General features: G+C 54.2%; 1 protein-coding gene across 1 annotated transcript in view; it reads left to right on the forward strand.

Annotated features, from left to right (window-relative positions):
• DLGAP2 (DLG associated protein 2) overlaps positions 1–21,220 on the forward strand; it is a 520,454-nt gene extending 499,234 nt beyond the window's left edge. The window contains exons 10-14 of the mRNA XM_057696969.1: positions 1,703–1,788; positions 3,474–3,889; positions 12,215–12,306; positions 18,582–18,734; positions 21,002–21,220. Coding sequence (XP_057552952.1) covers positions 1,703–1,788; positions 3,474–3,889; positions 12,215–12,306; positions 18,582–18,734; positions 21,002–21,220 — 966 coding nt within the window. The remainder of the gene's footprint in view (positions 1–1,702; positions 1,789–3,473; positions 3,890–12,214; positions 12,307–18,581; positions 18,735–21,001) is intronic.
• Positions 21,221–21,809: the final 589 nt, after the last annotated feature.

Raw genomic sequence — 21,809 nt, forward strand, 5'->3', positions numbered from 1 at the left:
AACACTGGTAATAACCAGATTATCCCTCCATTGAAGACCGATTAAATAAATCAGGTTATAGTCATAGAATGGAACAGCAGTTAAAACACAAGGCAGCTCCTTTTTCACGGACGTGGGCTAACATTTTTAATATATTAACTTTTATTGCAATCTTCTTGTGTAAAACAGTGATAGCACATCTCCACGTCCAGCCAGGTGACATTTATGTGAGCCGCGACCCCCCTGAAACTAGAGAGACGTGGCGATTAACAGCAGGGTTAAGAATTTTACATTTCTTCCTATAGTCAACCTGTTTCCTCTTCCCGCCGCCAGAATATACAACACACATGAGCGACGACTTTTGCGCATGTTTTCAGAATTACACGCGTAAGCCGTGGGGAGCCCCCCGCCTGCTGTCCCTGGCTCCGGGGCCCACCGGGAGCTGCAGGGTCTCCACGCGGCCACGTTGACTCTGGCCACACTGGATCAGTGCAGAGCGCCGCTCTGCCCCCGACAAGCTGTGCACCCTGGGGCACGTTACTCGCCTTCTCTGATTCCTCGAGTGTGCGACGTGGCTGGAAACGACACAGGGTACCGTGTGCACCGGGGTAGTACCACTTGCCTGCTCTTAGCACAGTGCCCGGTGCAGGATCAGCAGAAAACAAATACCAGCTCTTAGTACCGTGACTTCCACTCACCACGGAATGAGTCAGCCCCCGGTGACAAAGGCTTTGCCGGGGGCATCCCGAGTTACAGCCACGATTGTCAAGTACACCTTTTCTCTCATAACTCACAGGAGAGTGTCATGATTATTTGTTTAGTGGTTTGTATCTAACCTTGTAATGATCATTAGTATTTTTAAGAAAAGGTGTGTTTGACAGTTTAGTTATGACGTTTGTGCATTGGGGTCCAAAGTCCTTTTGAGACAGTAGGTAATATTTTTTTGTGAAAAAGAAAAGGGACAGTGTAGTAGCTGGGGTGATATATGACTAAACTAACCTTTGGTTTTGCGGACTTTTTGTACCGAGAATTTGGGAAGGGTTGTTCTGTTGTTTCGTTTGTATTTTAGAAAACGTGCACTGCTGGAATTCTCTCATGAGTTGTCACCACTGATGACCCTAAATGCGTCTTTGAGTCTGGGGAGATGTTCTGGCAAAGGCAGCCCCATAAGGGTGTGGGTAGAACGCACGATTCCTGTCCTGTGCCGACGTCGCCCTGCTCTGGGCACAGTCCTGTAGCAAGCGAGGGACAGCTCCATGCAGGCGCGGGTGGAGAGCTTGCCTAGGTGCTCCGGGTAAACGCTTGCATCCCTTCCGTGTGCTCTGTATGTGGACACAGCCATCAGCTCAGTCCTCGTGGGTGGCGTGTGTGTCCTGTTAGCTGCATCTGGTTCATGCTGTACCTGTAGGGGTGATAAGGGCTGTCAAGTCCTCTCATGATGCCGCCCAACAAAGCCCACAAAGCGATTTCATTTGCACACGTTTAAAAGAATGAGGTGCGGTGTTGAGTTGAAGTGGTGATGTAATTACACAACATGAGCACATTTCCCTCTCTGTCATTTTCCTGGGTCAAGTGCATCTCTGCATTAATTAAACAAATGCATAATTAATTACCGCCAGTGAATACACACACACACACACACACACACACACACACACACAAATAATCCCTGGCCCAGGTCCCACGTCTCAGTTCTAAAATAAGATGTTCTGTGTTGCATTAGGTGGAAACAGCGACAGACTCTGACACGGAGAGCCGGGGCCTGCGGGAGTACCACTCTGTCGGCGTGCAGGTGGAGGATGAGAAACGGTAACCACCCCCCGTACCCAGCGCCTCCCGGGCAGGGCTGTTGGGTGGAAAGCTGACTGCACGTGCCTAGACCAGCCGGACCGTCAGTACTTCAGGCCACTTGTGGAAGCAGGGTCATGTGCTGACACTGCCCAATGTGTATTATTCAAGTGTGAATGAAAGCCTCCTGGGCCTCGTTTCTGCAGGCAGCAGGGGACTCGTTTTTTCTGAAGTAACTTACCACCTGTGACAGCAAAGGGACCGGCAGCTCTGCGTGTCAGAGCCCTTTATCCAAAGGGAGAAAGCAGGCTGAGGGGGAGCAAACCCAGGCTTTCTCACTTTCAAATGTTCAAAGGAAAGCCAGGGAAGCAGGGGGGATGGAGAGAGGGTGAAGGCCTTCACTGGGCCGGGAGTGTGACACGTCAGGGACAGCCTTCAGACCCTCAGACGCAGAGCCGTCCACGGCGGGGGTGTTGTTTTTGTAACAAGAACAGGCCGATTATTTTAGTTTATATGTAAAATAACATCTCTTGTAAATTTCGTAAAAACAAGTTTTGCTGAGCACGTTAACCCGTGCACTGCAGTCAGCGTCTGGCGGGTGAGGCCGCAGTGACTTGCTCACGGTGCACGGCTTTAGGACCAGCCTGCAAAGAATTTGATGGCCAAGGAATTCACAACACACGCTCACGGCTTCCCCAGGAAGTAGAGCTCTCAGAACCCGGACATCGTCTGCACCTGGGGACCCGGGCCGGCTGCCTCCAACCCCCGAGGCTCGTCCTCAAGTCCTCAGCCTCCAGCGCGGCGGGGAGTGGCAGGCCCACGACCCAGCGGCACTCCCAGCTGCGCACCGTTTGGGGGCCCAGTTGGTGAGGAGCCAGAATGCACAGTGTGGGCCGAGTTTGTCTGTGCAGACACACGCACGCGCACACGCAGAACTCTCGCCAGCAAAATCTGGACTCCTGTTATAAGCTTGTCTCCTGTTATAAGCTTGTCTCTGCCAGTCACTTCAGTAACTGGCTGTGTGGAATGAGTGACATTTAAATACATGTGATGAAAGTGTTTTTACACACCTGCTGAAGTCAGAATTTGGATTAATTATTTTGTATAAAAGACATAATCAGAGTATTACATGATTCAGATAGAAGCACGTGTCCTGAAATGTGGTATGAGTAGCCACAAAACTCAGCGGGACACAGGTGTTATCACTCACAAGAATTGTACACGTAAAGGAAGCAATTGGGCTTCATTTTACATACATGCCACACACAGAAACGTGTGGACCTGCAGTGTATTTCTGAAAGGCAGGGTAGCCAGCCACTGCGAGACCGTGCTTTTGTGGGATACATTCGCCCTCCTTGTATCCTGCAATGAACTTAAGTCTTAAGTGGCCAATATTGTTTAGACGTTGAAACTTAGGTAGACGTTAGAGGTTCATTGTTTGTAAAGCCAAATAACGTTATTCCACGGATGCAACATCATAATAGGAGTCCAGAGTTTGCTGGTGAGAGCCCTGTGTGTGTGTGTGTGCGTGTGTGCACACGTGCGCATGTGTGTGTGTGTGTGCACGTGTGTGTGTAAACGCTCCTCTTTCCCTCAAGCCGTCGGCGTGTGGTCCGGGCGTGCTCCTGACGAGATCGTCTCGGTTTTGCCAAACGAGGTCACCTGGGAAAGGCTCCCATTTGTCTTCCTTCCTTCCCTCCCTGCAGACACGGACGCTTTAAGCGCTCCAACAGCGTGACGGCCGGGGTGCAGGCGGACCTGGAGCTGGAGGGCTTCCCGGGACACGTGGCCACGGAGGACAAGGGCCTGCAGTTCGGGTCCTCCTTCCAGAGGCACTCGGAGCCCAGCACCCCCACCCAGCACGGGGCGGTGCGGACCGTCCGGACCCAGGGCCTCTTCAGTTACCGAGAGGACTATCGGGCCCCCGTGGACACTGCCAACCTGCCGCCTCCCGACCCCTGGTTGGAGCCGTCCATGGACACGGTGGATGGCGGGCGCATGTCTCCGTGCCACAGGGACGGCTCCTGGTTTCTGAAGCTGCTGCACAGTGAGACGAAGAGGATGGAGGGCTGGTGCAAGGAGATGGAGAGGGAAGCGGAAGAGAACGACCTCGCAGAGGAAAGTAAGGGCCTGGTCTCCCCTGAGGCTGGTGGGCGCGCGAGGTGTCTGTAAGGCACGTCGGCGAGTCCACGGGGACAGTCCCCTTGATCCCTGAGTACAGGAGAGTGGGGCGCTCCCTGCCGCGCCCCACCCGTTCTAAGCTACGCGGGGATGCGCGGCACACGCGCTGCAGGGTTGAAGGGCTCCCCTCTGTTCTGCGCATCGGGTGGCAGGGTGGCCTGTGCCACACGGGGTCGTCTACCTCACCCGCCTTGGGCAGTGACTTGATGGGGAGCGGGTCCACTGTTTTCTAGAATCCTGACTCTCCCATGTTTATAAGAAATTGTTTTGGCTTTATGCCAAAAAAAAATGTTGCAGGTAGTAAACTACTAACCAGCCAGCTGGCGATGGCGGCTCCCGGGCACATGGGGACCTACATGCCCCCTGACCTCTCATGGGCACCTGCGTGCCCCCCGACCTCACGTGGACACCTGCGTGCCCCCCGACCTCACGTGGACACCTGCGTGCCCCCCGACCTCACGTGGGCAGTGCCCATGTGCTCCCAACCCTCTACGCCGGGTGGGTCTCTGGCTCTCTGTGCAGAAAGGCACCCGCCCCCCATCTCCGTGGAGAAACGTACCAGCAGGGTTGTCCGGAAGCAGCGTCCTTTATGAACTGCTGTGTCGCTTTCTAGACAAATACTCCCCAACTTTGTGTATAGACCAGGAACAGCACAAGAATGCTTGCCGTATGTTTAGAACTAACGCTTGTCTTCACCAAAACCCTCTTCCACTGGGGTGTTTCTGAATCTCTCACCTTGACGAAGCATGCACTCTTTATTGTTTTCTTTTTTCCACGAAGTCCTTTGTACACTTGCTAGATCCCTATAAATCTCGAAGTTCCAGAGCACACCTGACGTCCGCGGGATGTCACATGTCTAGCAGTGGAGGCACGAGGGTGGACGTGTCAGGACTGTAACTTACAGTCGCAGTGGCCCTGGGCGCTGAGGCGTCCGAGAACATGGTTGGTGTCTTGATCTTTAGTTGTTAGGACTTACGAGGTTAACTCGGGAAGAAAGGCGGAGGTGGCCTGTAAGCCCCCAGCTCTCTTCCCTCACGTTCCTCCCTCAGCCATCAAATTCCGCACCTTCCTCAGCGCCTGCGCTGAGATGAGACGCTGAGGGTTTTGGAGGACGTGCCGCCGGTGCCCAGCTGTGCCTCACGGCTGCATGCGGCTGACACGTGGCAACGTAGCAGGAGTCACACCGCTGCCCACGTGTCACCTGGTGAGGGCACAACCGACGGTGACTGTGGGCAATCTGACATTTAAAAATCTCTCATTTTCCAAAGCCTTTCTTCACATGTCAGTATGTGCTTCAACTTGGCGAAATTGTTCGGATTGTCACGACGATTTATCCTTTTTACCACAAAGATGAACCACAAAAAGCCCGATTGCCTGAGCTGACCGGGATTCAAATGAGGTGGTCCCCTCCAGCTGTGTGCAGCCGGGCTTGGTGCGTGGTCCTGGGGCTCACGCCCGAGAGTGATGAACAGGACACATTTCCTACACCCTGAGGCTCCTCCGCGAAACGTGGAGGAGGACGAGAGGCGCACAGTTCCGCAGGAGGTGACCTGTGTCAGGTCTTAGCCCCACAGTACGTCTGTAGCGTTTTATTCTGGAATCATGTGGATTTACACGGTTTAGGGCACGTCCACAAGGTTCCCGTCTCCCTCTGTGTGGAAGAGATGGAGGCATTCGTCCTCGCTGTGTTTGTGAGACCACACAGAGCAAACCCTGCCCTGTCATGATTTTCCATATTTAGTGTGTACCCTTAATTCAGTTATTATTTTATCAAGGATTATAGTTTTTTAAGATGTATTTTTAGGAGAAATCTCCAAGCCATCGTGTACTGAGCACGGAGCCGAGGGCTGCGCCACGTGCCTCACTTACATCTTCCAGGGCTCAGCGTAGTGTGAGACCTAGAGAGTACCGTCGCCATTACAGAGAGCGCTGAGGTCCGGAGAGGTTACAGTCTTGCCCTGGGACTTCCTAGGTGGCGCAGTAGTTAAGAATCCGCCTCTCAGTGCACGGGACACAGGTTCGAGCCCTGCTCTGGGAAGATTCCACATGCTGAGGAGCAACTAAGCCCGTGTGCCACAACTATTGAGCCTGCGCTCTAGAGCCCATGAACCACAACTATGGAGCCCATGTGCTGCAACTACTGAAACCCACGCACCTAGAGCCCGTGCTCCGCAACAAGAGAAGCCACTTCAATGAGGAGCCCGCGCACCACAATGAAGAGTAGCCCCCGCTCGCATCAACTAGAGAAAGCCCATGTGCACCAACAAAGACCCAACACAGCCAATAAATAAAATTAATTAATTAATTAAAAAAAAATCTTGCCCCACATTCCACAGAGTAGAGCTCCAGGTCAGAGCGGCCTTTTGTTGAAAGCTGTGCCTTCGTGCTACGCTGTCTGATGGTCTTCAATCAGATGTTCTGTCACTGGGGACTTTCTCCCCGTCCGTATCCTAACATTGTCTTCTTCTGCTCTTTTAGAAAATGCTGAGTGCCTGGGCGTTTACTTCACTCTGATTCTCTGAATTTGTGACACCCGCTTGTGGTCCAGAGAGAATCCCTAAGTGATAAAATACATACTTGGGTTGTGCCTCAGCCCTTGGAAATTAAGAAGTGAAATTAAAAGGCTTCAGCACTGAAGCAGTCATGATAAGTTATGATTTTCTTGTCACTGGGAGCGTTCAAGAAAATTCCGGGAGTGATGCCGTAAATGCACTGTGTCTGAAATCCGATCTGATGATCCGCAAGGACCCGCATCCACCGTGAGAGTCCATCCCTCAGGAGGTACAGCTGTCCCGTCACCAGGCATCTGGGGAGCACATCTTTCCTTCAACAAGGCAGAGCGGGGAGGGAGCTCCTGCCGTCCCTCAATTGTATTTCCATACACTTTTTTTGAATCTCTTTTGCACTTTTGGGACCGTCTTCCAGACTCTCTCCCTGGTGTAAACACCCGGCAGATGTTCACCGAGCACACACCCTGAGCCGTTTGACAGACAGCAGGTGGATAGAGAACTGCGCGTGTGGCACAGAAGCTGTGGTGCCCTAAGAAGGGGTGAAGTGTAGGAAGAGCAGTGCAGACCCGGTGCTGTAAACACTCAGAGGTCTGGGTGATGCCGCCAGCAGGGAAAAGTCTGAGAAGGCTTCCTGGCGGCGGTGGCACCTGGGCTGAACCTTGAGGGGAGGTGGGTTTGGTGAAACACGCGGGGCTGGTGGGGGGGGGTCATGAGAGAGCAGGGTCGAGGGCACAAGCAGAGGCAGAGGAGCGGGCGGGAGACCCTCCAGGAAGACCCTCCCTTAGACGGGGCTCTGCACACGCCCGTGGGGGGGGGGCCGGGGCACGACCTCGAGAGTCCCCCTCTGTCATGCTCCGCCGCCTCGGGGACGTGCCTCTCAAGTGTGGGGACGGCCCCGCCTTCTCCCGGAGCTCTGGCCCTGACCCCTGCTGTCCCGTGAGGCCTTAGGCTCCTGCGGCGACCACGCCTGGCACCGTGATTTTCCGCCGCCGTGCCCGGCAGAAGCCCTGCGCCCCTGGGCGTGAGAGGGGGAAGCAGGCGGGGAGAGACGGCAGCCTTCACACACGGGCGGCCACACCCCATCACACCCCCTTGACGCGGAGCCTCTAAGCCCCCAAGCAGCCTGTGAGCGCCCTCGGCCAGGCTGCGGGGTCCGTTCCACAGGCACCGGCTCGGGGACGGTGACTTCGCGCGGGTTTCCCCACCGCCAGTTAACAGCTGCGGGGAGTTGAGTTTCCATGCGCCTCGGACTCAAGGAACGGAGCAGAGGTCCACCTGATCCTCTTTGGGATTTTCTTAATCTCTTTGCTTAACTGCCCGGCTCTGGTAGTTCGGGCTTTTTTTTTGGTGGGGGGACTAAGACGACGGAACCCGTGTTTTGCATCCTGCCGGTGCGTTTGCGCATTAAACTAGCGTCACGCTCGTCGCGTTTAGCCGTTTCCCTCGTCATGTTTAAAGGTACGCTCGCCTTCGATCCCGGTCCTCATTTTAAGAACAGGTACAGACAGGGTTCCTGGTGGCGGCCGTTTTCAAAAGCAAAGGTTACATGAAATGTCTTTTGAACCAAAACCCTAAGCTTGGAATATTGAACTTTCCGTCCCATGAGATACCTTTTCTCCCAGGCTTTAATTTTATAATCACAGCTCACTGAATTCATGGAACGAATTCAGATTCACTCAGCCCTCTCTGGTTAATAAAAACATCAGGTGCCCAGTTAAATTCTGGTTGACGTCATGTGAGAGCAGGCTTCCTAGTGTTGATACACAAGTGGATAAATTCCGGAGGGACGGTGAGCCGTCACCGGACGAGTGTTTGGGGATTTTTGTGTTAAAATTATGTTCAACCAAATGAGTAAGTGGCATAAAATAAAACCAAAAACATAGTATGTTTTCTGAAATAAAAGAAATTGTATTCCCACAGAGATCCACAAAATAAGCCTCAAAGATCTTCTTCAGGTCTGTAGAGACATGAATGGCATGAGGTGGCGTTGGGATGTTCTCCTGCCCCCAAAACAGCTCTGCCCAAAAGCGGATCATCTGAACACCGCCCAGCCCGCACCGCAGACTCACAGAGCCAGGGGCTGCGGTGGTTTCCTCCTCTACGGGGCCCCGGCGTCACTAGTCATGTCGGTGCCAGAGCCGGGACCCGACGTCCAGCACGGGTCTCCGGTGCCCCCGGCGGAGTGCGCTGCCCCCTGGAGGGGGAGGTGTCCGGCTCGGTCCCTGTGCAGGCAGCGCAGGGAAGAGCAGAGGACAACAAGGGTGACCCTGAGGATCTGTGGACCACGTGACAGTGCAGGGGACGAGGAGGCCACGGGCCGCAGACACACTGCACCTGGGTCTGCGTTTGCCCAGGACTCCCCTTCAGCAAGGACGACACATTGAAACCAGAACCGACGCTGGTGGTTCTGAGCACCGCGGCTGGTTCCAGCCTCCGGGAGCTGACCTGTCGCCCAGCCAACAAGCGGCCGCAGCTTCCAGACCCCTGACAGGACACACAAGACTAGTTGCGTCCGGGCTCTTGCTAAGGATGTGATCAGTGCCCGACGGAGATGTCCCCACACAGCCCAGCCACCAAGTGGCTGCAGACAAACTGGAGCGTAAAACGAAACGCGTGCTCGAGAAACACGAAAATGATGAAGCCTGAGACCCTGAAGGGAGGAGACTTGTGGCAGCAGCCGTGCCCCCCGTCCGCGCTACACCAGTCAGGAAGGAATCCCGGGAGGGCCAGGGGTCACACGTCCAACTGTCTGCAAATTCTAGAAAAAACCCACCTCGAATTTTGGAAGAAAAGAATAGTGTAAATGCTGTCCTGACACTTCATGGCAAATTTAGGTAGAATTGGAAATTGTAGCCAATGTGTGAAAAATAAATTAAAGGAGCAAGTCCGTTCATCAAATGTCTTTGTGCATCACAGGCAGGGCTGTCTCAGGTTTTTTGTAAATTTGCATTCTGATGAGTGTGAGTCCTTATCTGTAGGTCTTGAAAGAAAGTGTGTAAACTATGACAAAATTAGGGGAGGATAGTGGAAAAGAATAAATTGAATTTTCGCTTCAAATTCTTTGCAGTTATAGGAAGCTGTTTACGTTATAGGTATCAGATAGAACCGTCCCCGTTCACCGAGCAGAGGATTCTCCTGCCGTTGGCAGTCAGCTCATTAGCTACTCTGACATCCGCTCTCTCTCCCTAGCAGTCATCAGCTTATACCCTTTATAATAAGGCTCCACTGCATGAAACCAACACCCGGAGATCACCCGCCTGTCCCTGTTGTGCTGAAGAGGATAAACAGAAGTACTTTATGTTAACAGTTCCAGTGAAGTACGTTTTAAGAAGAATGTGAAAATTGGGGGTTAAGACCTCAAATTGGGTAAAACTGATTGACTTTTTAATTACCATTTCAGGAAGCATAGAGTCAGTGAAAAGAAGTGCATTTATACGTGAGTCACTTCTATACATCCCTGCAGTGACGACCTGGTTAAAACAGGTCTCTTTAAAAGTTTTCACCAGTCATGCAAGTTATAGAGGTTTCCACGTGGACATTCAACATTTCAAAACCACAGCTAATTTTTCCACACAGCAGCAGTGGGAGCAGAGCTGCAGAAACGTGTTCAGTTGGGGGATCAAAGTGTGAACAACGTAGGAAGTGTTTTCGGCCCTTCCGGAAGGTACTCCAACCCCACCGCCTTCCTGCCCTGCGCTCTGCAGTCCCCTCCCACTGCCGGGTGCAGGCAGAGCCCACGAAAAAGGTGGGCAGGATGGGGGGTCTGGGGGAGCACACCCCTGTCGCAGTGAACTGACAAGAGACGCAAGGGCGCAGGGGTCAAGATGCCGATAAGACAACATTCTTTTCTGTTGAAGCTGGAAAGGATGCCAGAGTGTTATCCAGCTTGTGTTCAAAGTCGCATGTTTTACTCTTCATATTTTAGAAGCCACCTGGAGTTGGATGATACTAGGGAGCTATTCTCTTCTTAGGAGTGATCGCGGCGTTGTTGTGCCGGGTGACGGCGGGTGGGGTACTGGCTGCAGCTCACCTCCGGCTGCGCGGGGAAGAGAAACGCACAGGGACGGGTGATTCTAGGGGACGGGGTGCAGGCGCTTGGGATACGTTCTTTCGCGTGTTCTGTGTGTGAAACGTGTCCTAATAAAACTTTGGGGAACAGCCATTTAGACAAGTAAGAAAATACAGGCAAACGAAGACGTGTTTCAGCCCATCAGCTTCCCCAGGACGGCGTCACGTTGAGAACCCGTCGTCCGTGAGGCCAGGTCCTCCCCCCGTGAGAGTGAATGCTGCCCTGCCCCTTCTGTCCCGTGCTGATCTGTGCTGCGTCAGGACGTGTCCTCGCCCTTCCCGGCTGTGTCTGCGCCTCCGTCCCCCGCGGGGGAGGCCGAGGGACGGGGTCTCGGCAGCGGCGCGGCTCCGGAGTCGGCGTCGTCGGAGCCGGTTCCTCATGCGTGCTGAGGGTCTCGGGTCGCTGTGGTGGAGGCTGCCTGTCAGAAGTGCCCCTGTGTGGGGAAACTGAGTTCGCGTGCCTGGACTCGGGCGACGCCTCTGTGGCCGTGCCGGGTCTCGGGCCCCACCCCAGGCCCCCGAGTCAGAATCTGCCTGGAACCAGAGCCCCCGCTGGCGTATGCGCCGGTGGGGCTGGCCTCTGTGGGCTCTTCCCCAGGTGAGAGCTCGAGGACGTCCCAAAGTAGACAGTCCGCAGCACGTAAACACCCTGCTGGTGGCGGTGATTCTGTGTCTGCTTCTTGATGGGCTAAATCGCCCGCTCTCCTGAGGACTGTCCCCTGGGCGTTGGAGACGCGCTTGCCCTGCTCTCTTGAGCGCCCGAGGGAATAGGCTGGACTAGCCAACTGGCCTCCCTTGGAGTCTCAGGGGCTCTGTATGGACCCACAAGAGAAGCTGCTTCTGGCCGTCAGAGGAGGATGCTACGTAAACTCGGGAGCAGCTGGGGGCGGCAGCTTAGGCAGAACACCGGAGACGAGCGGGCCTGGGGTGGTGGCTAGAAGCAGGTCCGTGCAGTTTCCTACTTGCTTCAGAGAATCACGGGAGCTGGGACCCACCAACGCTGTTATTTCCAAGATGACGCTATGACACAGGCCAAGGGTTGGGGCAGAAATGTGAGGAGTGTGCAGGCACCAGGAGGCGGCGGGTGTGGGTTTTTCCCACAACTTTCATGCCCAGCGTCTTCTGTTTGCCCAGCGTGCAAATCCCAAAGTCGCCACAACTGTCCTGTAATTGGTTAAATCCTTTCCACTGACAAAACTGTATCATTTACTTTTTTAAGTGGTATTTGATGAAAGTCTTACAAGTTAGAAATCGTTTCTAGATTAAAATGACCCTTCCCACCCTCTGAAAGCACTGGTGGGCTGGCCCACAGGGTACCGCAATGCGGGATGCTCTCACTGTGACCGAGTGGGACAGGGCAGCTGCTGGCAGTGTGAGGGGTCGGGCTGGCCGCTGAAGGGCTTGGTGGTGGTAGCAGTAGCTTTCTCAGCTAAGCGTCCCCCAACACTGAAGTGTCCTCGCAGCTGGCATGTGGTCATCTTTCAGTTTCCTTCATGGTCAGGCACGGAGCAGACGGAAACGCAGTTCAGCCGGTGGCTGGTTCCACACAAACACTGTTTTAACCTCTGTAACAGAGGCAATAGGGTAACAGCTTACACTTTTTGGGATGCACCCCTCTGCGTGATGCTTTTGCTTTTGTTTTTTAATTGGCCCAGTTTTAAACGTGTTTTTTTTCCTTTTTCCAACAGTTCTCGGGAAAATCAGGAGTGCTGTTGGGAGCGCCCAGCTTTTGATGTCGCAGAAATTCCAGCAGTTTTACTGGCTTTGCCAACAGAACATGGTGAGTGGATCCTTGGGTAACCTCGGCCCCTCGTAACCAAGCTGAGCGTTCATCCTTTCCGTCCGCACCGCCCTCCTGCCTGTTGCAGACCCCTGCACGCGTGCCGCGCCGGTGAAGGAGTAGGGGCACACTCCCCAGCTTTGGGGGTGCTTTAAATGTGTGGCCGAAGCAGAGGGGCCGCGGGGCTGTCGGCAGGGGAGGGGCAGGGGTGGACGGGAGACAGGCGTTTCCCCAGCCGTGAGGGGTGTCCTCCGCTACTGGTCTGTCCCCCGGGGAACCCCAGGCAGGAGGGAAGCGTAAGTCACTGTCACAGCGGATGTCACAGTGAGGCTGGTGCTAGGAGATGGCTTGAACAGAAACACGTAAAAACCACATTGCAAGAGATTAGGAAGAGATTTTAGAAATAATTTGGGCTTTATATGTTACAGTCAGGAGTGAACGGAAATACCATGCATTAAATTAGGTAATACGGTTGACATTAAACTTGGTTCTGATCTTCCTGAATATCAAGGGGACACTGTTACCTATATGTACACATATATATACTATACTATGTGTGAATATATATTGTTGCACACTTTTCCTTATCTGACTAAAGAAAGTATTCCCTTGATAGTATTTGGAGAAATAACTAAGTAGTATTCACGTTACTTTACAGGCCCTTTTATTTGTAACCCGTACACTGGCCTCTTTCAGAATTAACATTTTCATTAAAACACAAGTCAGCCTCTGTGAGGTCTCCTGTAGCAATGGTTCAAGGTGATTTGCTTTCGTTTGGTTCCGTTTTCAAGTTTACAAGGAGCTGCGAGGCTTTACAGAGCGCTCTTCCACCTGCAAGGCAGCTCAGCAGTCAGACCTGCCGATTCCTCTCTTTTAATCTGGGTCATTGAAAAGTATGTTTTCTCTAATATACGCCAACTCCTCCCATTCAAGTTCAGCATGAAACTTAGAGTTACCACCTGGTCGCCTGCGGCATGAAGTTATCATCCACATTTAAAAGGGGGCACAGTCCCTGAAGAAACACACAGCTGTGGGAGCGTTCAGTTGTGTTTGTGGGCATGGTCTGGCCTCCTCCGTCGTGTGTATTTAATTATCATCTTTAAGGAACTGATTTAGGCCATCAGAGAGCGTGGTCCGTGTTCCACGCGCCCGTGGCGGGAGGGGGGCGTCCCCGTCCTCAGGACCCTACACGCAGAAGACGCACGTTATCCAGGCTCATAAAATCTGCGTGTCTTCTCTGCCAGAAGCAGCTGATTTTGGGCTTGAAAATTATCCTCCCCAACAGCTTCAGTGCCTCGTGCATATGTCAGATTGCATTGTACGTTAACCTGAAACAGTCTGGCGCGACTGCTTCCTTTCTTTTGACCTCCATCTAGGATTAGACCAAAAAAGTCCAGAGCCTTTGCGGGGGGAGTCGAGGTGGGCTCTAGGCAGGCCTGTCAGCAGAGGTGCTGACAGTCCCAGCGGGGGCCTTGCTCAGCAAAGCCGGACGGTCCGCGGCCCGCCGCTCCGGGCAGGCGACTAGCTCTCAGTCGAAGGAACGGCCCCAGGAGGTAAGTCAGAGCCCACCGGCCGTTTAGGATGGACGACACCGGCACAGACCTGCCCTTGAAGCTGGCGGGTGGAAGCCCGTGCCTCTCGGGCCAGCGGCTCAGCACCCCCAGAGGCAGGGAGAAGCAGAGTCACACGCAGAGCGGCAGGTCTGACGCCGCACGTGACCGTGACCCACGATCTCTTCTCAGCCCTTCTCAGGACACACGGCGTGCAGAGAATGTTCCGGAACACGGAGCGTCAGCGCCCATGTCCCAGGACCTCCCGTGCTGGGGCCAGGCAGCCCCCTGGACCCCACAGCCTGCTGTTAGCAAGGACAGACGGCTCCGTATACTTTGCTGGGGAGGGGACAGGCTGGCCCACCGCTAACATGAAAAATGAGATTTACAGACAGGTCAGGGTGTCTGAATGTCCAGTGGACACAGATGAAGCCACCTCCCCACAAAAGAGACAGAGGACACGGAGCCAGACGCTGGCCTGCCCGGCTCCACCAGCAGCCACGGCCTCTGCTCCCAGGAATCCAGAGGAGGAAGGTTTCCCCGGCCTGGGAGAGGGCAGGTGACCACAGAGTCCATTCTCGGGTGACGTGAGCCTTGGCACAGCCGCGGGGCAGGACCAGGGCCCGCAGTCCCACCTGGGGACCCGTTCCATCCCTTGGACACGTTCAGGCCCCGTCCCGCCTGCACCTACGGGAGAGGAGGCTGTACTTGTGTCGTCTCCCAGAAGAAGGACACACACCTGAGGACCTGCCTTTAGAGGGAGGGGTCCCCCCCAGCCCCAACTGTCCAGGGAGCCCCTGTGCGTCTCGCATCCCCTGCAGAACACAGCCCGGAGGCAAGACCTCCACGCTGCTTCTCTTCACGAGCAGCGGCCGAGCTCAGACTCGGGCAAGTGCGGGACAACCCAGGCCCGGCGACGGGATAGACCCTCCTACACCTGAGCCCGACCCTGACCTGACCCTGAGCCCGACCCTGACCCTGACCTGACCCCAACCCTGACCTAACCCCGACCCCAACCCTGACCTGACCCTGACCCCGACCCTGACCTGACCCCAACCCTGACCTAACCCCGACCCCAACCCTGACCTGACCCCGACCCCGACCCTGACCTGACCCCGACCCTGCCCCTGCCCAGCGGGCTCCTCCAGCCACATGCTCAGGTCGCCCCCTGGTGGCTCAGTGGAGAACAGGCCTCAAACCGCAGGCGATTTTCGCTCCAGAGGGAGGAGGAGAACAGGAGGGGTTTTTGTGCAAGTCACATGGTAGGCGGTTCTTACCCTCCACCCTCAGGTCCGCACAGCGGCCATCTGGCTGTGTCCGGCAGAACAGAGGGACTCAGAGAGTGACGTCGTGGGTGTGGATGTGGAACCAGGACGGAATGTCTGTGTCCCCCAACATTCACGTGTTGAATCCTAACCACGTGGTGGTGGGGGTGATGAGGTCATGAGGGTGGAGCCCCCGTGAATGGATTCGTCCCCTGATAACAGAGACCCCAGGGAGCCCCCAGCCCTACCTCCACGTGCGGACACAGTGAGAGGACGCTGTGTGAACCAGCACGGAAGCTGCCGCAGCTGGACCTTGGACGTCCGCCTCCGGGCTGAGAGAGGTCGACGTGTGCTGTTCATAACGCCCCCCCCCCCCCCCCCGCTGCCGGCCCAGTCTGCAGTATCCTTGTTCTCGCAGCCCAGGTGGACTAAGATGAAGGTTAAAGGACGTTGAAACCAAATCAAATAGAAGTTCCTGATGTGCTTCACTTATGAGCAAGCCGGAAATTGCACATTTTAAGCAAATTCAGATAAAGGCCTACCTGCTGGAAATTTCTGTGTTTAATCCAAGATATTCACCCCCCGAATCAAAGGAACCACAGGAGAAAAATCCACACCCCTAACCCAGGGGTTGCAAACTCAGGTGCCTGCAAGTAGAGCGGCCCAGGGAACACAGGACTGCAGCCACTGGCCAGCGCTGGGTGCTGTGGGAACGGCCAGACCGCTGGCCCTCTGCTCTTGTGGAGTCACCCCGTTTCAAGTGTGGACAACTCATTGAAACTACACGTACATCAGGCCTGTGTGCAGACACAAACCCACCTCGGGGCCACGTCTGCCCTGGGCTGCCGGAGGCATCCCCTGTGCCTTCCGAGAGCGGGGACCCGTTCCCCAGACGCTCTGTCCCCTCGAGGGATGGACTTGTCTGCCCTCCCTCCACGTGGGAGCGAGGACATACGTGGTACATTTGTAGGTGTCCCTGACCCTCAGAAGCATGGCTGAGACCAAACAGTCACGGCCGGGGCTCCAGGCCCGCCTCCGCAGCGCCCACCACCGCGGCTCCAAACCGCAGACCCTTCCCGGGCCCCAGGCCTCCCGGCAGCCCCACCGGCGACCAGGACCACTTGTGCCACCACCCCCACATCCCAGGAAAGCGTTTTTTCAAAATGGAACAGCGAAGGAATGCAGGACACGTGTATTTTTTCTGTAGACTTTATTTTTCTTCTTTTTATCTTCTTCCAGTTGTGTTGTGATGCAGTTATCACAGCACTGGAGAAATGTAAGGGGTACAGCACAGGGATGCAGCTTACACACGTCAGGAAGTAATCAGCACAGCAAGCTGAGGGAACGCCTCTCACCTCCGGTGGGCGCACAGCTAAAGAAATAGAAAAAGTGTATTTTCCTTGTGATGAGAACTCTTAGGATCTACTCTCTTAACTTCCACGTGTAACACACAGCAGCGTTAACTGTATTTATCACGTTGTACACTACATCCCAAGTACCTGCCTTGTCCTCTAACTGGAAGTTTGTATCTTTTGACCACCTTCTTCCTATTCCCCCTCTCCCACCCCACCCCACTCCCACCTCCAGGTAACCACCAGTCTCATCTCTTTTCCCACAAGTTTGTTTCTTTGTTTGTTTGTTCGTTTTTGAAATACAGTTGACCTACAACAGTGTCAGTGCCTGTTATACAAGACAGTGATTTGATGTTTGAAGCTGATGGACGGGATGTCTGGTTGCAGTGTCACCGCGCGTCGCCTGAGCATGGGCTGTCTTCCACACGCTGTATATCGCATGCCTGTGGCTCCTGCGTTTTGCAGCTGGAAGCGTGTGCCTCCGAGTCTCCCTCACCCATTGCTCTCCTCCCCCCACGCCCTTCCCTCTGCAACCACCGTTTCTCCTCTGTATCTGTGACTCTACTTCTATTTTATCTTTGTTCCTTTGTTTTCATTTTTAGATTCCACATACAAGTTAAATTATACAGTATTTTTCTTTTTCTGTCTGACTTATATGTTGTTTCAAATGGCAAGATTTCATGCTTTCATATAGCTGAGTGGTATTCCATTGTATACACATCTTCTTTATCCATTGACCTGTTGGTGGACATTTAGGTTGTCTCCATGTCCTGGCTGTTGTAAATAGTGCTGCTGTGAACGTTGGGGTGCGTACATCTTTTTGAATTAGTGTTCTTGTTTTCTTTGGATAATACCCAGGAGGGGAACTGTTGGATTGTGTGCTGGCTCTATTGTTAATTTTTTGAGGACGCTCCATACTGTTTTCCACACTGGCTGCACCAATTTACATTCCCGTCAACAGTGCAGGGGAGTTTACTTTCCTCCACATCCTCAGTAACCTTGTTATCACTTGTCTTTTTGTTGATAGCTGTTCTGACAGATGTGGTATCTCATTGTGTTTTGTTGGGTTTTTTTTTATAAATTTATTTTTATTTATTCGTTTATTAGTTGCATTGGGTCTTCGTTGCTGCACACAGGCTTTCTCTAGTTGCAGTGAGCGGGGGCTGCTCTTCATTGTGCTGCGCCGGCTTATTGCAGCGGCTTCTCTTGTTGTGCAGCATGGGCCCTAGGCATGAGGGCTTCAGTAGTTGCAGCACACAGGCTCGATAGTTGTGGCGCACAGGCTTAGTTGCTCTGCAGCATGTGGGATCTGCCTGAAGCAGGGATTGAACCCGTGTCCCCTGCATTGGCAGGCGGATTCTTAACCGCTGCGCCACGTAGAAAGTTCCCCTCATTGTGGTTTGGTTTGCATTTCCCTGATGATTGATGGGTTTGGGCATCTTTTCATGCCCCTGTTGGCCACCTGTATGTCTTCTTTGGAACATGTCTATTCAGAACCTTGCCCATTTTTTTAATCAGATTAATAGACTTTCTCTTTTAGAGCAGTTTTGGGTTCACAACAAAATTGAGTGAAAATACAGAAAAATACAGAGAAAAATCCCATGTCCTCCCTGCCCCCACGCAGGCACAGCCTCTTCCCCATCCCCGTCCCCGCCAGGCGGTCCAGGTGTGACGACTGCTGCACCTGCCCTGACACGTCACCCCCCAGAGTCCACGCTTTACATCAGGGCTCACTCTTGCGGTTGGACCGTCTGTGGGTTTGGACAAGGGTACAGTGACGTGTGTCCGCCATTCCAGTGTCACACAGAGGAGACTCACTGCCCTGAGACTCTCTGTGCTCCACCTGGTCATCCCCCCGCCCCCCAACCCCTGACAACCCCTGGTCTTCTTCTGTCTCCATAGTTTTGCCTTTTCCAGCATGTCCTAGAGCTGGACTCACACAGAATGTAGACGTCCGATGTCTTAACGGTCAGTAGGTGCTGAAGTGAGCAGTCATGGAGCCCTCACGGGCCCTCGGGAGTGTCTGCGCCCGACTCTGAGTCAGTGCAGCTTCTCCCTCACCCCCCACCGCGGTCTCCGCGGCTCTAACCGCACGTGTGTGTTGGCAGGACCCCAGCGCCATGCCCAGGCCCACCTCCCAGGACCTGGCCGGCTACTGGGACATGCTGCAGCTGTCCGTCCAGGACGTCAGCATGAAGTTTGACGCGCTGCACCAGCTGAAGCTCAGCGACTGGAAGGTGGCAGAGTCGCCGGAGAGGAAGGTAACCCCCACCTGCCGTGCCCCGGTGTCCCGGTGTCCGGGCCACCTGCTCCGATGCCACGCTGTTAGGCGTGTCTCGGTCTCTGGTTAGCAACACAGGATCGATCCTCCCATATAAACCCACGTGTGCGTGACCACGATGGAGCTCCAGTCGTCAGCACACGCCGTAAGTCCCTCTTGTGCTGACAGTTCCGAGAAGACACCAACAAAACCACGTGTAACTCCCCGCCGGTTTCCTGTAGGGATCTGTCCTCTGAATTTTCTCCACCAAATCTCTGTTTGGAGTGTACTGAGCTGGTTTCCCACAGGGAAAGTTTCAGGTCGGTTACAGTGAGTCCTGTGGAGATAAGCTTTTTAGTTGTGGATCTAGTTGCAGTTGAAGACAAGAAACACTAAACTTTACTGAACAACTTGAGGATGTAAACTTCCTGTAGGTCTAGCCCTGAAATAGGCTGAAAATGCCCGTTTAGTTTGAACCTACAGTTTCACTTCTTCCGTTTCGGTATCATCTTTGCTGGGACTGAGAGATAAGTGTGAAGTAGCTCTAAGGACATTTGCTTCCTAATGTGTTTTAGAGAAGTTCTACATGATCATAATCTGATTTTTCTAGACAGACATTATCAATTAAAATAAAATGGTAAAGGAAATTAATCCAAACGACTTGGAGACCGTGGTGTTTAATGCGTAGCTGAGGGGGTGTATCTAGATAATTAGAACGAAAACCACCACCATGATCACCATCTGTTGTCCCCAAAACGTGCCGCCCACCCTCGTGGAGGGCTTGCAGGCTGGAGGCCATCACTCCCCTGCGGGCAGCTGACAAAGTCCTTCTCACCGCAGGTAGCGGGGCAGAGGGGCCCACAAGCCACCAGGTTGTACGTAACCAAGTCCAGGAAGCCTATGGTTTGGTTTTGAAGTGAAGGCGCTCATAAGTAATGATTCCAAATGAAAAAGTTATTCTAAGAAATCACTAAAAATACAACTTATTAAACTAGTCCAAAGACATGCAAAAATCCTTCCTATTTTTCATTCTTCAGTAACTGACAGCTAATATAATCCCCTCTGCCTCAACTATACATGGAGAGTAGTCCTCAAAATGAAAACGGTTTCCTGCTGAGGGTACAGCACCCCGTCAGAAGGCGAGCAGCCCTTGAACACGGCCGAGGCTGCGTGTCCCGCACGCGGGACCAGGTCCCGACCCACCGCCTCGTGGACCTACGTGGCCACCTGGCTCCTTGTGCCGCAGGACGCCTGTGAGCCCCTCTCACAAGAATGGGTGATTTCTTACAGTCCATATCTCAGAGGCTGCCAAAGGAGAGGAGAGCGAGAAACACAGCCACGTACTTAAGGCAGGATTTAAATTTCGAAATAGCTTCAAGTCTTCACAGATTAATTTCCCCTGATGGTGCCCCTGCCAAAACGTCAGGAAGGACGTTGCTTCTGGTCTAAGTCGTTTTAAAATAAGCCGCAGGAACAAAGTTTCAGACACCAAACGACCTTCCTGCCAAAACAATATGACGCAACGTCCGGATTCTGCCATGTGTCCACCTGGATCTGCACTCGTGTCCAAGCCCGGGCACACCAGGTGCCCTTCGGAGTCTTTTGGAGGCTGAAGGGAAAGAGAAAGGCAGCGTCCGGGCCCCTTAAGTAGCATCCCCTTTCCTGAGGACGATGCTGGCAGCAGAGTTCCTGCCGCCATCCACTGGGCGGGTCCAGCCTCGTCAGCGCACACAGAGAACACTGTGGGACACAGGCCTCCCACCAGACGCTCGCGAGCACGGTGTGCGGCTTTGCTGCAGAACTGTGCAACTTCTCTTTCTGGAAAAGGCATGCATGTGTCTCGGGATGGCTTGTTTGAGAATACCTGCTAAGGGTCAGAAAGAGTTACTTGCATCCTTTTCCCAAGTAAGTGGAAAGTCATACGTAGTTCATGTCAAGGGGTTTAAGGCCCATAGTAGAGAATTGTGCCCCACGAGATGGTTTCCACGAGCTCGGAACTTGGAGTGTGTTGAAAAGACGGTAGCGTAGGACGTGGCTGTGAAGCGGCATCTTCCAGGACCCCTGCGAAACTCGAGAGCCTGTTTGCCAAGGGTTCATCCGGCAACAGGGTCAAAGCAGCCCTGAGACGAGGGCGGCCCCGGTGCACGCCGGGCGTGGGTGTCCTCGCGGGTGGGGGCTGGGGGCCGGCATCGGCAGGCGTGGGGGGTGAGCGGTGGGGAAGCCCAGGCTCCGAGGACTCCCCCAACTGTGACTTGTGATGCTTTTCAGGAGGAAAGAAAGGTCCCCCCTCCAATACCAAAGAAGCCCCCCAAAGGAAAACTTCCCATCACCAGAGAGAAGTCTCTGGACCTGCCGGACAGACAGCGCCAGGAGGCCCGGAGGCGGCTGGCGGCGGCCAAGAGGGCGGCGTCCTTCCGCCAGAGCTCGGCCAGCGAGCGCGCCGACAGCATCGAGATCTACATCCCCGAGGCCCAGACCCGGCTCTAGGGGCTGCCCCCCCCCCACCGTGCCCGCACCCCCGCCCCGCTCACTCCCGTGTCCCTTCTCCAGCGAGGCCGCCCCCTGCTGTGTCTGCACCACGAACACCCTGGGACGCCGTCACGTCCGCGTGCGGGAGCCCGTGGCCACCACGGCTCCCCGAGGGCCCGGCTTCCCGTCAGTGGGGACCCCTGACACACCCACTCTGTTCTCAGAGGGGGCCCAGGAACACCTCTCGAGATGGAACCCAGTTCACACTTTGTTATTTATATTTTTATAAATTGTGTGATATTAGAGGTAAGAATAACAAAAAACTATGAATGGGCGCATCTCGCCACTCACTCGAGGCATTAGATCCCCAAGAGGAAGGTGCTACAGCTTGAGTGCAGGAAAGAAAGACCCCACCCTGCGGCCTGGGGTCCCTGTGCCCTGAACCCAGCTGACCCCTCACGTGGTTCCTTGTGCCAAGTCTGTGGGGATGAGAAGTCTTCTCTCCAGCCACCAAGCTCCCCGCCACGTGCTTCTCCAGAAACCCGGGCGCCGAAACATCTGCCCCCACCGCACATGCTCCACGCGGCGTCCACACAGTCAGAAGGTC

The sequence above is a fragment of the Hippopotamus amphibius genome, chromosome 10 (genome assembly GCF_030028045.1).
Source record: "Hippopotamus amphibius kiboko isolate mHipAmp2 chromosome 10, mHipAmp2.hap2, whole genome shotgun sequence".
Taxonomy (NCBI): domain Eukaryota; kingdom Metazoa; phylum Chordata; class Mammalia; order Artiodactyla; family Hippopotamidae; genus Hippopotamus; species Hippopotamus amphibius.